Here is a 17,612-nt window from a genome sequence, read left to right on the forward strand (position 1 = left end):
ATTCAGTCACTTTAAGTTTTGCATTTGCTCTTCTGTAAAGTTAGGAAAATGTCACTTATCCCGTTTTCAATCTAAACCCTCGAACAGCCATTACATTTTGTCACGTGGGTATTCATGACTTCACCTCCTGAAGAGGATTTTAAAGATTTTGTCGTCCCAGGGAATATTTTCTAGCTGTTGGTAAATTCTGTGGTCATGAATGATGGTCGGTACTCTTCAATAGATCGGGATGAGGGACGCCGATTAAGTGCCTCTGCCTGAAATTATTGGTGCAAACATGGTTACAACACAGCAGGCAATAACGACATGCTGGTGCACCGGTACAGATGGAAACAACAAACATGTCAAACTCAGAAAACAAGGCCGTCAGATTGGAAGGCAGCATCATCGCACAGTATGATGTCTGACAAGGCTAATATCAAGATTTGCGCTTGGGTCCCACTGCACAATCTGACATGCAGTAAATGGGAAAGATGATGGAAATCCCAGTCTATAGGGTACTTAATATACTATATGACTTACTGCTGCTCTATTTCCAATAGCACAGCACAGGGATGAAAGAAAGGGCCTTGGTGGCTAAACTAATGCTGTGTTGTGTATGTGTGCAGGCGTCTATACATGCCTGCGCGCGCGTGTGTGTGTGTGTGTGTGTGTGTGTGTGTGTGCTGAGACCCGAGTGCAGAGTGCAGATCTGCTGTCTCAGTAACTTTGGCCTGGTTTATCTGTGACAGCCAGCCTGTAGCCTACATGTTGGACTGACCTTTCACCTTTGGCCCTGGCCTGGACAGTCACATGCTGGATAAGGGCATGTTGATGCACTAAGACTGAACACCAAGTAAAACACACCGTGAATGGGATCTCTATGGGATTTCTGTCCTAAAAATCATTTAGAAAAGTTGAAAGTACAGTGGCTGGTGACTTTCTGAATCCATCAGCCACTGTGGCAGTAGTGTTGTGATGTTTGTGTCTGACCAAATTGCCTGTTCATTTATCTGTCTCTTTACCTCTCACCTCTATCTCTATCTCTTTGTCTCTTTCTCCTTCTCTATCTGGCTGTCTGGCTATGTGGCTATGTGCTTTCTTGGTTTGGAGTGATGATTCTGATATAAGGGTCAGTTTGGACCAAAGCAAGGGTTGGTGGTGATGGAAACCGTCCAAACTGCAAATGTGCAAATTTTTCACACCAATGTAGCCATGGCCATGCGTAGTTGTTGGAACAGTAAACATACAGGCTGACAGTACACACCCACACACAAACACACACACACATGCACATACATACACACAGTATGCCCAGACTCGACACAAACATAGTGTTATGTTTATTGTGTTTTTATTATACCTTATCAGGCGGTTTACTGTGTAGGTTCAAGGCAGTAAAAGCCACTGAAATAAGCACTACTCTCTCCCCTGCCCTCTCTCTCTCTTCCCCCCCGTTCCTCCCGTCTTCCCCTTCCTTCGCTCCATGCATCTATGCTTTTAGAAGGTTTCGCCTCTCTGAAAAGCTGCAAGATCAAAAATCACTGATCAGTGATCAAAGACATTTTTAAAACGTGCCTTCATCTAGGGATAGGCTTAAGATTCCTGTGCAGTTAATGTTAGGGTTGAAGTAGCAGAGTGTGAGCGGTAGGTATAAAGATATAAGAGCACATCAACTGTGATTATTGTAGATTATATGCATGTTTACCCACCAAAAGGAAAAACAACCAATAAAACAAGAGCTGTTATGGTGGTAAAAGTGGTGCCTTTTCCATCCCTGTGGTAAGCTGCTATATATTGCAGTTTGGCAGTAATGTGCTTATTGCTGCAGCCCAAGCTAGACTTAGGATTACAATTCACCTTTTAGGTGACAGTTATAACGATTTCTGGCCTTGCAGCTCGGCCGGTAAAAGAGATTTACCAATACCACTTTATTACAACTGATACAGGCATTGAGTATTAAACTAAGCATCTACTGCTAGTGAGTACTAATCTGATCCATTTATTTTACTGAACAATAGAAAGATAGATCATTAGTTGGGGGCCACTAGGCAATAATGTTGGAGATACACAGTAATTAATTTTTCTCCATAAGGGAGATGTAGCTCCCTTTTCCAGTATGTGTGAAAAAGACAGAAAATCAAGTCACTTTGCTTTGATTTTTGACATGCTACCCGTGGCTCTTGGTATTAGAAATACTGATTCAATACTGATAACCTGTTTTTATCCCAGCATCACTCCAATGTCAGATGCCAGTATCAGTGTCGGTGTGTCTGTAGCTGGAATGTAACGACCCTTTTAGAGTGACGAGCAAAATTCTCTGCTCACAGTTGCCCAGACCTATTTAATTGAAGGACTTGGCCTTTAAAAGACATTTAATTGACAAATGATACAGTGATGTAATGAGAGTCTGCAATCAGAGGTTGAATTTGTGTGCTTTCTCACTGTCTGTGGGAGGGAGATGGCCAGCTATCACATGCTGATCTCTGTGGGTCCGTGTGTGTCCGTGTGTGTGCGCATTAGTTAATGATTTAGGGTCTCTGTGGGATGTGGAGAGGAGGACTTGGCACGTGGCTACGAGGGGGTCACCAGTGACAGACGCAGACCGACAGCTGTTGGAGAGGAGGGGAGAGGGTGGAGGAGAAGGGAGGAGATATAGGAGGGGAGGATCGGAGGTGGAAAGAGAAATAGTGGGAGGAGAGGAGTGGCAAGGGAGGTGGTGGATTGAGTGATGGATGAGCGGAGATGTGGAGCCCAGAGGAGAGGGGAGAGAAGGGGCAGAGGGAGGGAGAGGAGGGCAGAGAAGAAGGGGATGGAGGGAGGTGAGAAAGAGGCCATCAGTCAGCTGTAACAGAGAGAGAGAGAGAGAGGATGGAGGGAGGTGAGAAAGAGGCCATCAGTCAGCTGTAACAGAGAGAGAGAGAGAGAGAGATGAGTCGGGAGCAGAAGGCCTGGGAGTCGGAGGGGGGTGAGGGAGGGAGGGAGGGAGGGAGAGTTACAGTGATGAGAGAGAGAGAGAGAGAGAGAGAGGGACAGACCACTGTGATAGTGGAAGTGAAGAGCTTGACAGAGAGAGAACTGTAGATGTGTGACGCGAGTGGCACTCAAGTGAGACTGTGACTCGCTAAGAGAGCTTGCCTATAATTGAGAAAGACATGGAAAGGTTGTGTTTTTAGTGGAGAAGGAGAGAGAGAGAGAAAGAGAGAGAGGCGGAAATTAAAGCAGTAGAACACTGTCCGCCCCTCCTGCTGCCTCCATTTACCATCATTGATTCTGCAGCCAGGCTGAATTAATGCCTACCTACTGTACTTAGATGGCTGGCTTCTGTATCGATGTGAGTAAGAAGGAAAGAAATGGAGTGCTTCTGTGTTTCAGAGTGGCTTGCAATTGTGTTCATATAGAATATTGTGTGTGTGTGTGTGTGTTCTTGTATTTCTGTACTTATGATGATGAATGTCCTCACAAGTATAGAAAGATGAGGAAAACCCTCCAAAGTGAGGACATTTTGCCAGTCCTCACTTCTTTAAGGGGCTATTTTAGGGTTAGGACTTGGGTTTAAAATTGGACCTAGGATTAGGTATAGATTAGGTTAATAGTAATGATCCACAACCTTTTCATATAAATAAATGTCCATCTTGCCAATTGATACCATACAATAGTGATTCAACCTATAGCCAGTTCATGAAAGCTTTTACATTTGCTGTTCTAAACACCCGGTACCGGGTAGGACGTCCCTCTGGCGCACAGGAACTGATGGGTTTTACATTTCCAGCAACAGCGGTTTGTTTGGAATAAATGGAAGAAGAACTGGGTAGGTTGCTTGAGCAGAGATAGCCACAATGACTGAACAGACAAAAAACCCCCACTATCTATAGAAACTCAAACTTCATCAACAGAAAATCCAAGGAAAAAGAAACAGATTCATCGCTCAGAGGCAGGCAAGCGTGCTAAAAAAGAAAGGGACCGTTTGCGAGCCAACAGTAGAGTGAACATCGGCATTGCCTTTCAAAGATGAAAAGCCCTCCAAGATGAGAAGGGGCGATGAGGAGTGATGCAGATGTGGCTCTTTTCCTTTGGACTTGTAGGTTTCCCTATCGTTTATTAGCCGCAGTTTACATTGAGTGTTGTATGTAAGAGACATATTCTATATAGGTCCAAAATTGCCAAAGTTATCCTTTAGGTTAGGGTAAGGGATTACGAAATGAATGTAATTAATGGAAGGTCCTAACAAGTATAGTAATACGAACGTGTGTGTGTGTGTGTATGTATGTGTGTGTGTTTGTGTAATTTGGGTCCACGTGTGGAAAGAAAGGCTGATCAGCTTGAGCTCAAAATCAACCCTTGAGCCCTGCCTGCCTCACCTCTTCCACCGTCACCTTGTCCAAACTGGCCCTGTTCCTGTCTCTCTCTCTCTCTCTCTCTCTCTCTCTCTCTCTCTCTCTCTCTCTCTCTCTCTCTCTCTCTCTCTCTCTCTCTCTCTCTTGTTCTGTCAGCCATCTGTACAGGGTAATTCTATCATCCACTTTTCTCTCCTCCTCCTCCTCCCCTTCTCCTTCCTCACCCTTCACCCTGAGGCCAGCAGGCTGCACGTTTCAAACCCCTATTCCTTCCATTTTTTTTCTTCTGTGCTCCTCTCCTCCCCTTCCTTCCATCTATCCATCCCTCCCTCTCCGTCGATCCTTCTCCCCTGGGCCGCGTGGACAGTTGGACGGCTTTTGTGTTTGACACGTGTGTTGGCAGGAGGCAGTTCACACACACGCACACACACACACACACACACACACAAGCACATGCATGCACACACACACCTCTAGTTTCTATTGTCAGTAAGCTGCTCAGCTGTGAGGCCCCTGGCCCTAATTCTCTTTAAGGGGGTGAGAGGAGGGCCCCCTTTGTCCTGCAGATTAACTCCCACACACACACACCTACACACACACACACACACACACACACACACATACACACACACACACGTGTCCCCAGACCCCATGGGGTCCCTTAAGTGTGAATGTGCCCTGAAGCAGAAAATCAGTGGGCAATTTACGCCATGGGTCCAGGCAGAGAGGATGGGGGATGAGCGGCAGGCTCAGTAGTAGCTGTGGATCCTCTGTTTGTGGCATTATGTCAAAGGGTATTTTTCATTTGGTATTTGGGACGATATGATCAGATATAATCCCTTTATTAGACTAATACAATAAATGATAAATGTACAGGAATTTGTCTCAGTGGCTTTGTGCAGGAGCTTAGCACCAGGAGACACACAATAGACAGTAGACTAGGCCTAACACTACATATAGACAAAAAACATTCTACCTTTCTTACCAGTCTATGTGTGTTCAGGCAGCATTGGCACGCAGCAGTTTACAGCAAAGTCATTTATCGGATTGAAAACATTTTTTTTTCACTTTGAAATTCATTATCTGCGCTTTAGATACAATGACTGACAGCATGTGACAGCTGAACATGAATTTTACATATATGTTTGAAGCTGCATATTGAGAAACCATTCTTGCAGTTATGATTTGTCAAGACATTTCCAAGCAGTGTATTTTCCATCTGCAAGTTATATGCAAATTAACATCTTATACATATGCAAATATACCTATAGTTTAGTTGAGGATTGTATCTTTGACACCAGATATTGCAATTTCAGGGAAAATCTGTCAAAGAGAATTTACATATGTTTTTGCTGTGATCTTGGACAATACAATCAATTTTTGTGTTCACTGACTTGAAGCAAAGCCTCTCAAAACCAAACTGCAGAAAACCAAGCCTCTAATCCAGTGAACGGGAGGATGATTTTGTGAGCTCACAGAATGTTTTACATGCAAATGAGCTTGTATTCATGGCAGTAATATAATGTAATGAACCAGAGGAAGCACTCATATCCCAGGAAAATCAACCTGCACATGGCTGCTGTGTCTGCAGAGTTGATCTCTCATTGTCAATGGAACATCACCAGCTTGTATCTCTTGATGACATTACAGACCAAAACTCCCACAATCCTCTTCTCATACTCTCGAATGAAATATACCTCATCGCCACAAATGTGCCGTGGGACTGCACAAAATCTGCAGATGAAACTTTATTGATTCCTGTTGGTTGCAGCAGCAAGTAGGAAAAGAACACATATAGAAATAGGATATAAGTAACATTAGAGCAAATGGGGGGGTGTATATACATAAACAGCCAACAATTTCACCTTGTTAGGTTTGGGAGGCCCTTGTTCCTGTACAGAAATTGTGTACAAAAAAATTAGAAATAACGTGTGAATTTGTTTTAGAGTGCATTTTCACTTACTTAAACTAAATCCTCATCCCAAAGTGCAAATCGTAACGTACATGAGTGAAATACTGCCCCAAACCATAAAACCTAAACCAACAGTGCAACCTTAGTGGAAACAGAGTCTCAGATTCCTTGCCAGATTTTTAACCCCAGCTTAAACCCCTCCTCCCTACCTATGTATATTATGTTAAGCCTACAGTGACTGCTTACATTCAAAACCATTGACCTACATCGGCTAGTGCTGTCTAGAATAACAGTGAGTCAGTTAGCAGGTCGAAGTTTGTGTGACTGCGTGTGCGTGTGTGTGTGTGTGTATGAACTGTGTGTGTGTGTGTGTGTGTGTGTGTGTGTGTGGGGGGGGGGGTAAAGGTAAACGGGCTGAGCAGTGTGTCTGCTTCAGTTGATCCATGGCCAGTGTGTGTGTTTGTACAGAGCTGCACATTTCCCCTTCTCCAACATTCAGTCTGAATGAGGCCAATTGACTGTGTGTGTGTGTGTGTGTGTGTGTGTGTGTGTGTTGGACAGTCACTCCCCCAGTGTACAACATATTTTTTGAGGGGGTATAACATAATTTGGTAACACAAATTATTAAAAGCATCCTCTTTTTTTAACTATAGATGTCTGAGAAAAATGTCAATGTATCTGTTACCATGGAAATGGGTATATGTAATGATATGGTAATGATATAGTGGGAGAGATGGTGTAGTGGAGAGTTACGTTCCCCGGTGGTCCCAACAGCGCCAGGGAACAGGAAGTCCATGCAGGAAGTGAGGTGGGCCTCAGTCCTGCGTGACTGCACACACTGGAGTCTGTCCCACCACTGTATGTATGGATAAAGTGTGTGTGTGTGTGTGTGTGTGTGTGTGTGTGTGTGCACATGTGCATGTTTGTGTAATGTTTTTAAATACCTCATAATGGGCTTAAAATGTTCTCATGGAGTAGAAAAAGAGAAAATTGTCCACTATGTTTTATATATGTGTGTGTGTGTGTGTGTGTGTTTGAGTGTGCATGTGCTATTCTGAACTCTTTCTTCACTTCCCCTACTGTGTGAATGACTGATTTAGCTGGGGGAAAAGCTCAAACAACTCAAGGCCAATAAATAGACTTAGTCATCACATCGCTTCATAGCCAAGTTATGAAGCAATGTGCAGATGTGGGCAGATATTGCATAATGACAGGAAAGAACAGACAGCATGGAACAGAACAGGACAAAACAGAGCAGGTCACCATCCAAACAGAACAGACCAGGACTGGGACTGTCTCAGGACTTGATGTAATGCATTAACGTGTTTTAACCATTAACTGTTTAGGTAGTTTTTATTTCGATGCTTATATTTTATTTTTCATTATTTTTGCGTTATTTTGTGTGTGCTGCATGTGCAGTGTATATGGCACGTGTGGATGTGTGCGTATGTGAACATGTGTGGGGGGTGTGCCTCTGACAGAGGAGGGATAGTGGGGGGTGGAGGGATAGTGGGGGGTGGAGGGATAGTGGGGGGTGGAGGGTGGGGGGGTGGGGGGTTTGGTTTGGTTGGTTGGCTCAGTGTGAGCTCTTTGTAAGAAGGGGGGAGGCAGGGAGGGGAGAAGGGAAGAGGGAGGTGAAACGGGTGTTTCTCTCAGCTGCCTGCCGGTCTGGTTGCTGCTGGTAACTTTGCTTGATGAGATCAGAAGGGATCGGCTTTCAGCCCTTCATCTCTCTCTCTCTCTCTCTCTCTCTCCCTCCCTCTCTCTCTCTCTCTCTCTCCCTCCCTCTCTCTCTCTCTCTCTCTCCCTCTCTCTCGGAGAGACTGGAGGGGAACTGATACTAAGACTGGGCTCGGCGGTAGTTGCCAGCGGAGAACGTCGTGGCAACGCTGCCTTGGAAACACTAGGAGTTACAGTGCAAGTGTGTTGGGCAGGGGAGGGGAGGCGGAGGGGGTGCAGCAGAAGCGATAGCCTCGGGACAGATAAGCTCCAGGGAGGGAAAGAGGGAGGGAAAGAGGGAGGGAACAAGGGAGGGAGGAGGGAGGGGTGGGCAGCTCTCCGAGGAGAGAGGGAGTCTTTCTCTCAGTTGGACTTGCCGGCTTCTGGTCTCCTCTTCTTCCTCCTGTCTGCTTCTGCTCTTTCCCCGCGGGCCGGCCGGAGGAGTTTGTCTGTGTTTTGGCTGCCGTCTGGATTTGAACATGGACTCAGGTTGAGCAGATACACACAGAGAGAGAGAAGAGTCACTGGAGATTCACTGTAAGCAGCTTGTTGTGTTGTGTGGCGAACAAGATGCAGTGTGTGTGGCTGTCTGAGAGAGGCTGTTACTGTTTCAGGTGGCTTTCGGTGTATATGTGTGTGTGTTTATTGGAGGGAGAGAGTGAGTGTGAGAGAGAGAGAGAGAGAGAGGCAGAGTACAGCTGTATGTGCTTTGTGACAGTATGTACAATGATATGCCATGTTCCTCTGAGAGTGTAAGTGTAAGAACAAGTGTAAGTATCATCTGGTTGTCATTCTGTTTACAGTAGACATGACCGGCCTGCACGTCTCTGTTGCCGTTCACCTTTTTTTTACGATACACTCTCAACATTGTATTCTCCTGTGGCTGCTACTGTAGACTGTTCCAGGCAGATTGCCTCCTCTCCCTCCTCTCCCCTCCCTCTCTCTCCCTCCGTCTCCCCCTCTTGCTCATCTTCTGTCATCTTTAATTCTCTTAATGGTCTAGAGGCCTCAGCTGGCCAGCTGGGATACCCCTGTATGTGTGTGTGTGTGTGTGTGTGTGTGTGTGCGCCTGCCGTTGAGTGGGAGAGATAGAGAGAGTCGGCAGTTCTCGGATAAGCCACCCTAGGATTTCCCTGCTCACATACAATAATAGGATAGAGCCTGCTTTCTATTTTTAAACGCAGTGTTTGTCTATATGTTAGAAACACCCCTAATCTGACGGCTTGGTTCACACCGCCTCCAGTAGCTTTCTCACAACACTGTTTAGTCTATAGGGGGGAGGTGGGAGAGGGGGGGGGGGGGGTATTTGTGTAGTCCATCCTGGGATAGAGAGATAGCGGCTCTCCTTTCTGACTTTATCCTTTTGTTTTGTCAGCTGCAGACCTCTCTCTTTCTCTCTCTCTCTCTCTCTCGCTCTCCCCCATCTCTTCTATTGTTTATCTTTCACTCTCTTTATTTCTCTCAGTTTCATACAGCCTTTCTCCCACACCCTCTGCCTGCTTTTTGGTTGGGTCTTTTATATTTAAATAATCTCTCTTTCCCTGCACTGTTTCTAATTGCCTCATCTTTTCTTCCTTTCTTTCTCTTTCGTTTTTCTCTGTCTCTGTCTGACTGCAATTTGAGAACAGTAGGGAGGTTTCTCTGTATGTGTTCACACTGCATGTGTGTGCGCTGTGCTGTGCTGTGCTTTCCCCGGTTAAATGCCCTGGCACAGCACCTTATGTTCCACTTTGGAGCAAACAATTGTAGGAGAACATCATGGTGAGAGAGAGACAAGTGCCTCAATCAAGAAATATCTTTGTGTGTGCGTGTGTGTGTGCATGTGTGTGTGTGTGTGTGTGTGTGTGTGTGTGTGTGTATGTCAATGTTTTCCAGCCATTGAACTGTTGGCCATTCCACCCAGAAAAGTTCCCACACACCTAGTATTGAATTCACATTGGTTTCAGTGGATAGTTTTAATGGTGTAAAGGCTGTTTTAGAAGTTGTTCCATCATACCAAGGAAAAACAATTCCTGGTATAAGTGCGACTGCTGAGGGGGCAACTGGTTTCCTCACACTGTTGTGCAAGCAGGTTGGAAGTGTGAGGCAGCGGCAGTGCGTCATATTTAGCCCGACTTTGATTCAGTTTCATTACTGCTGGGGTTGTGAATCTGCCACCTAAATCTATGCTACCCCAGAGAGCTTTATGGATGACACTGCCAAGGCCTCCTGTGTGTGTGTGTGTGTGTGCATGTGTGCATGTATGTGCGTGTGTGTGCGCATGTATGTGTGAGAGAGAGATGAATAGGTTTTGCGTAGGCGTCGGTAAAGGAGTCTTCTATCACTGTAGCACTAATGGTCTTCCCTGAAGGCACCATAGACTTAAAAGTGTCACAGCAGGCATGAGAGAAATAATGGGATATAGGAGAATACTTGTGTGAGAGTGTGTTCATGCGTTGGTCTGTTTATATTCCATTTTTATATTCTGTTTATATCTAACGGCGTTGCATTTTGTATTTTAGGTGACTTGATAATGATTGCAAGGGCAGAATAAGCTGCAATCCCTAGATCAGAGGTTTGATTCTCTGCCCTAACCCGAGACCGCATAAATGCAGCCAATGGGACGGGCCCGTGCTGGGCTCAGACAGAACGTGCACGGGCTCGGGTAGGGTCAGGCTTGTTTTTTTGGGCCCGATCTAAGGTCTGCCCTAGATCACCAGCAACACAAATTCAGCGCTTAAATAAGAGAAAATAAGAGCAAGGCAGAGAGGTAGAAGGGAATTTTTGTGTCAAGAGAAGAGCAAATTAGAGCGAGTAGAGGAGGAAGGTATGGGAGAGGGAATATGATTCAGTGGGGAGGAGGTGACAGGAGGTGCTACTTCTGAGTTTTCCGCCTGTGATGGAAGAAAGGGAGTAACAGGAGTGAGAACACATGAAACTGATGCATCAGGGAAATTTCGCCAAAGGCCTTAGCAACCATCAACTCGTCCACAAAGGTCATCCTCCTAAAACACATAGTCAGTTTACCTTGTCTGTGTGTGCGAGTGTGTGTGTGTGTGTGTGCCTGTCAGTATACACTTGTGTGTGTATGTGTATTTGCTTGTGTACAGTGTTTTGCAGACCGTGCTTTTCCTGCATGCTGAGCCCGCATTGATTGCCGCATGGTAGATTGCCGGAGCGTTCGGTGGCAGGTCTGAGATAATTTGTACCAATTGATAGGGTGTCAGCTCTTCTGTAGTCTCCATGGATTTTCTGGTAGAGAGAGAGAGACAGAGAGAGAGATTGATGAATGGATAGGAGACTAGGGGAGGAAGAAGAGTAAAAATAGAGGAGAGGGGGGCAAGGATAGACAAGAAAGTTGGACATGGGAGAGAGAGAACAGGGAGAGGAGAAAATGAGTGTGAAAACAGCATTGTAGGTAGCGAACAGGAAAGAGAGACGGAGGAGAGAGAAAAAGACATACCTGCAAAGAGAGATGGGGATGAAAGGGTGGTGATATCTCCTTCTGCCACGGCCTAATAAGTCCAGAGACTTGGATGTGAGCGCACTACATCTTCTCATCTGCTGCTGGATAAGTCCCAGTCTGGATTCTCGGTCTGTATTTTGACATCCTGTTACGAGCCAGACGGTACAGTTTACGTCTAGCGCTGGCATCTTCAGCTACCGAGGGATTCCCTCAGTAGGAATGAATCTCAGCAATGTAGACAGGAGGGTAGTTTGTTTATTCTAGAGGGTACAGTTGATGCTATGAAGAGATATAATATAAATGCGTGTGTGTGTATGTTTGTGCTTGTGTGTGAGCACTGTTTTTATACTACTGTGGTGTCCAAATGTCCCCACAAGAATGGAAACTCAATTTTTCAGACCTCGGTTAAGGTTAGAATAAGGTTAGAGGTTAGAGTTAGGTTTAAAAGCAGTCATCCTGCATCCTTCTCCCTACATACCATACAAAAAGAGACTGAAATTGGTTTCATCGAGCTGAGCACGCTCCTCTACATTGGATTAATGGCTCAATTATGCAGTTTCTGGTCTTTGCCTGTTCTCAAACTTTGAAACTGTGCTCCCTTGTAATTTGAATTCTGCTGTACTTCATGATGAATTACAAGCTTGATCCATTGTGTGAGTGTGCACGTTTTCGTAGTTTCCAATTCTATACATGAAATAGCATTGAAAATGTGCCATGTGCTTGCAACGGGTTAAAATGGGGCCCGTGAATCCAGCTTCATTGCACGTCAGACCCTTTCTGCCCCACCTTTCTGCTTGCTCTCCATTCTGTGCTCTCTGGTGAATGGAAAAAGCCTTAAAATATCTTCAAAAAATGTTCACCATTAAAATTTGATTGCATACGACTAGGTAAATGAAGCCCATTGTTTCCACATCTTAGTGGTGCAAGAGTGTCTGAGCCACTGCAGGTGGCTATGAAGATAATTTCTGGAGCTACTGTTTTGGGATGAAACACACACACACACACACATGCACATGCATGCACGCACGCACAGACCAGTCATGCATGCATTGATGGAGACACAGACATAGGGAGGCTGACTGACTGTCTAGCCGTAAGTCCCGGTCACTCTGCTTCCTGTGTGGCCTCGTGGCTCACTGGTTGTCCTCTGTTGACTCTCTCACACACACATACAGTAAATACCATTCAAAATTAAACGGAAAACATGGTTGCCGTGAGTCATACGTTTAGTCTAAGCATTGCGTCTTGGATCCTCCTCTAAAGAGCTTGCCATGCTTTCTGTGGAAAAGCCGACAGACATCCCATGGTCTGTTCTCAGAGGGTGGTGCAGCATGAGTGAGAGGTTCCTCAGCAGTTTCCTCCCCCTGTGTGTGTGAGTCTGTGTATGTGTGTGTCTCTGTTTGTGTGTGTGTGTGTGTTTGTGTGACACTTCAAAGTCTGTCTGCCCAGCCAGAGCTTGTTGGACAGATACAAATGAAATGCGGTCTGTGGGGCAGAGAGATGATCTTTCTCCCTGTCTCTCTAATACCCCCCGCTCCCCACACACACACACACACACACACACACACATACATACAGCTATACACATTGTCTCTTTGGCTCTTTACACACACACGCAGACCCACACCACCCACACACAGACTTTGTAACTGTATGGAGCTTGTTAGAAGTGCAGTAGCAGAAGCCAAATGAAGCCGGCCCACCCACCAGGTGCACACTGCTGTCTGTCTTTGACCTTCTCTTTCTGCCTTTTTACCTCATGCTTCTCTCCCCTTTTCTTTGACAAGGCTTTTAGGATAGTTTCTATTTTAATATAACCCGTCGCTTCCCTTTTGTCTCCTCTTCTCTGTCTGCGCTTTTCTTTATCAAGGCTATTTCTGTCTTTTTTTCTTTTTGCTGCTATCCTCACTCATTTTCCCCTCTCTTTCTCCCGCTCTCCCCTCTGGTCCCTCTCCCCTCCCTCCTGTCTTTGTGACACTTTTCCTTAGACTTCTGTCCTCCTCTCTATTCCCCTGTGCAGCTCCTTTGTGTTATTTGATATTTACAGAGCCACGCTTAACGGCCCGAGCTCAAAGCATAGCATCACCTGCATTCTCTGTTTGTGTGTGTGTGTGTGTGTGTGTGTGTGTTTGGGGGGTGTATGTGAGGCACCATATGCTCCACCGTCCCCTCCATACCTATCTAACCTTGCTGAATGAAAGGGTAAAGGGAGGAGCAACAAGTGCGGTCTCTCCTAAATGAGTCGGGAGCAGAAGGCCTGGGAGTCGGAGGGGGGTGAGGGAGGGAGGGAGGGAGAGTTACAGTGATGAGCGAGAGAGAGAGAGAAAGAGAGAGAGAAGCAAAGTGATGGAGGGACGGAGGGGGAGCTGTAAATCAGAGAGAGAGAGAGAGAAAGTAAACAACAGATGGTAGAACCATGTTGCAGCTCTACGCAGCAGACGCAGAGCCAGCCCACCAGCCTCTCGAGAGGTTACCATGCAACGGTGACCGTGACGACGCAGGGTCACAGGTCAAGTGCCCCCTTGATGACAGCCCGTAATGCCAGATTGTCATCCACATGCTCTGCCAGACTGGTTACACACACACACTGAGAGTTGGTGCCATATTAAATACTGTTTTCGTTGGCTGAAAGTAGGGAGGGGTGACTCCAGAATCTTCCATGAGGCATCCAGCCCGAACCCACCTGCCAACCACGATGACACACACTGAGGCAGCTGTTTGAGTGTGTGTGTGTGTGTGTGTGTGTGTGTGTGTGTGTCCGACCACTGAACCCTCTCATGCTGAGGAGTGAACTGAGTGGTGGCACACATTGCCTGCCAGCTGCCATGACCTCATTCAGAGAGAGAGAGAGAGAGAAAGGGAAAATGTTGGGAAACGGAGAGAGCGAGCCGTCAAAATGAGAACAGCGAGAGAGAGAGAGAGAGAGAGAGAGAGAGAGAGAGAGAGCGAGAGCGAGCGAGCGAGCGCGAGCTAGACAGTGTGGAGGGGGGGAGACTGTCTAGCTGTCTACCCTGGTCACCCTACTTCCGGTGGGGCCTAGTGGGTCACAAACACACACACACACACATACATACACACACACACACACACACACACACACACACACACACCATGACCTCACTCTGTGGTGTGCTGGCTGACTGGCTCGGTGGGAATATTTGAGATTGTGTCAGCAACCTTTGGTTAAAAAAAACCAAACACTGTACATATTTTGTTATTAACATGTTTTCTACTGTACTGTATAAAAAGTAGACTTCTGTATATTTAAAAGACTCTTCTGTTCACATTTAAGATCTACTTCTCAAGGTGTGCTTTCAGTGTTTCTCATCAGTAGGTTTCACTTTCTCTACCTGTGTCTTTTACTTACACCTGCCGTTTATTTTCTAGTTTCTATGTTCATTTGCGGAAATGTCACTCCACAATAAAAGATAATGTATCTGTATGAAGTACAGTGCTGATAGGATAGGAAAGATGCTGTCACTCATATCGAGGTGTGAGACACTCGTACCAGAGGAAGCATTACAGTTTGCAGTACACATAAAAATAAGTGGCAGTGTTCTGTGCTTTGTGGCTTGAGGGCTGGCTGGGTGAAGGCAGTGGGAGAGAGATGAGGCATATAGAGAGTTGTGTCAGCCACTTCCCTGTCTGGCTGAGGTGTGACTGTCTCTCTTCCTGTGAACAGGAAGCACCAGCTGCCATTCCTGGAAGAGATCGCTACGTCAGTTTCACCACGCAGGAACTGTGTGTGTGTGTGTGTGTGTGTGTGTGTGTGTGTGTCATCATCTTTATAATAGCTCTCTAGTGTGTGTCCTTACCAAGCTTTTAATAGTAAAGTAAAACTAAGACTAAAACTACTTATTATCAGAAACTGAAATAAAAACTGAAATAAAAACTAGACTTTGTGAATAAACTAAAACTGAACTCTCTCTCTCTCTCTCTCTCTCTCTCTCTCTCTCTCTCTCTCGCTCTCTCTTCACCACTGACTTTTGCCAAAATTCAAAACTGTTATTCAAATAGTGCAATCTCAAAGGATACTGGTCTCTGGTGTGAGGTTAGGAGTGAGCTTAGCTGACTTTTTCAACTTTGTTACACCAGGAAGTGGAGATTAATTATTACCTGATGTTTTTTGTGTCCTTCCTGTTGTGTTGATCTTTTTGCAGACTCAGGCAGTACTCATTAAAATTACATTACCTAAATTAGAGCATGCCAGCTTCAACTCTGGGCAAGCGAAAAGCAATGCTGCACAACTGGGGAGGGGTTTTGGGTTGTGTGTGTGTGTGTGTCTGTGCAAGCATGCATGCATTGGGTATTGCATATGCGTTTGTTGGGGGGATGGGAGGTGCGTCAGAGGAAATGTGTGTGTTTTGTGCCTGTGTGTGTGTGTGTGTGTGTGTGTGTGTGTGTGTGTGTGTGTGTGTGTGTGTACGTGTGTGTGTGTGTGTGTGCTTGTGGTTTGCTTATCCTATTCTTTGTTTGTTCCTTTCAAAAGAAAGCCACACAGAAGCCGAGTTTTGCCAACACCAATATCACCATCGCACTCTTTCTTTCTCTATCTGTTTCCATTTCTTTTTCTCTCTCTCTCTCATCATCCTCTCTCTCTTTATCTCTGCTTCTCTCTAGTTCATTGCTTAGATGTTAGTGTGTTTCTTATCAAGTAGAGGAAGTGATTAGCAGATCAGATAGAGTTCATAGCACACTACCTCTTTTTTATTAGTTCTCTCTCTCCTCCTCCCTCAACAGGAGTGGCAGCAGCTCCGTCTTTCTGAAGACATTTATGGCATGAAACCGGACTGCGCGCACCCTTCGTCGTCACCTCCTCTTCCTCCACCTCCCTTCACCACCTTCCGATTGGGAACACTCCCTTCAACCCCACCGCATTGATGAGGTAACGTCAGGCTCGGCGCAGAGCAGCACCCGCCCGCACTAACACCACCCTCCCCCCCTTCCTTACCCCTCTTCCCCCCCTTCTCTCGACCCTTCGGCCCCCAGCCATGGGCCAGAAGATCTCCGGTGGGATTAAATCGGTGGACGGTCGCGGGGACGGCGGCGGCTCCCCGTCCTACCGGCCCTCGGCCCACCGCCGGCGGCACCCGGAGCTGAGGGGCCCGGATTTCTCCAAGCCCCCCAGGCTGGACCTCCTGCTGGACATGCCGTGCGCCGGCCTGGAGACGCAGCTCCGCCACGCGTGGAACCCCGAGGACCGCTCGCTCAACGTCTTCATCAAAGAGGACGATAAGTTGACGTTTCACCGCCACCCGGTCGCCCAGAGCACGGACTGCATCCGGGGGCGGGTCGGCTACACCCGCGGCCTCCACGTCTGGAGGATCCACTGGCCCTCCCGGCAGCGCGGCACCCACGCCGTGGTGGGGGTGGCCACCTCCGACGCGCCCCTGCATTCCGTCGGGTACACGGCGTTGGTGGGGTCGGACTCTGAGTCGTGGGGCTGGGACCTGGGCCGCAACCGGCTCTACCACGACAGTAAGAACCGGGCCCACAGCTCGCTGCCCTCCTACCCTTGCTTCCTGGAGCCGGAGGAAGCCTTTACCCTGCCGGACTCCCTGCTCGTGGTGCTGGACATGGACGAAGGCACGCTGAGCTTCATGGTGGACGGACAGTACCTGGGAGTGGCGTTTAGAGGGCTGAAGGGCAAGAAGCTGTATCCCATCGTCAGCGCCGTGTGGGGACACTGTGAGATCTCCATGAAGTACATCAACGGCTTGGATCGTAAGTACTGCATGGTGTTAGTGTTCTGGTTTAGTTCGGCTTGCTGTAGAAATCTCTCCTCTGTTCTGTTCCTTCCTCTCTATGGCTCTAAAGGCTAAGATATGAACGTAGGAATACCTATCTGTCTTTTACTGAAACCTTCAGTATTGATGTTGGACCTTCGCAGACTCATAGACAGATAGGCAGACTCAAGGTCTCAACAGAGTCTTTCCTTTCAGACTTTCAGACAGATGTTGATACGGGGAGGAGACGTTACCTCAATAGTTAATGACTAACCTCTCTTCAGAGTTAACAGCAGTATTAGAAATCGGTGAAGTTTTGTGTCTGGGCTCCCTGTTGCAGCAACAGTCCCTGGGCCAGCTCGCTGAAAAAGGACGAGACCATTTTCTCATAAGTAGTCATGTAAGTGGTCCCTGCAGGTAGCAACACCATGTTTTTTGTCTGTTTCAGTGTTTTTTGTTTTTGTGGTAGCAGGGTTTGTTTTGCAGTAAGTGGT

The 17,612-nt window shown here is 46.7% G+C and overlaps 1 protein-coding gene across 2 annotated transcripts in view; it reads left to right on the plus strand.

The window, feature by feature from the left end:
• Positions 1–17,612, plus strand: part of LOC139909299 (SPRY domain-containing SOCS box protein 4-like) — a 70,404-nt gene that overhangs the window by 12,287 nt on the left and 40,505 nt on the right. The window contains exons 1-2 of one of the 2 annotated variants that reach the window (XM_071896328.2): positions 8,388–8,484; positions 16,133–17,116. In XM_071896328.2, the coding sequence (XP_071752429.1) occupies positions 16,384–17,116 (733 nt within the window). In that variant the 5' untranslated portion in view covers positions 8,388–8,484; positions 16,133–16,383. Of the gene's footprint in view, positions 1–8,387; positions 8,485–16,132; positions 17,117–17,612 lie in introns of those variants that run through there. The other variant, XM_071896327.2, reaches the window with a different exon arrangement.

This window comes from Centroberyx gerrardi, chromosome 13 (assembly GCF_048128805.1).
Source record: "Centroberyx gerrardi isolate f3 chromosome 13, fCenGer3.hap1.cur.20231027, whole genome shotgun sequence".
Classification (NCBI taxonomy): domain Eukaryota; kingdom Metazoa; phylum Chordata; class Actinopteri; order Beryciformes; family Berycidae; genus Centroberyx; species Centroberyx gerrardi.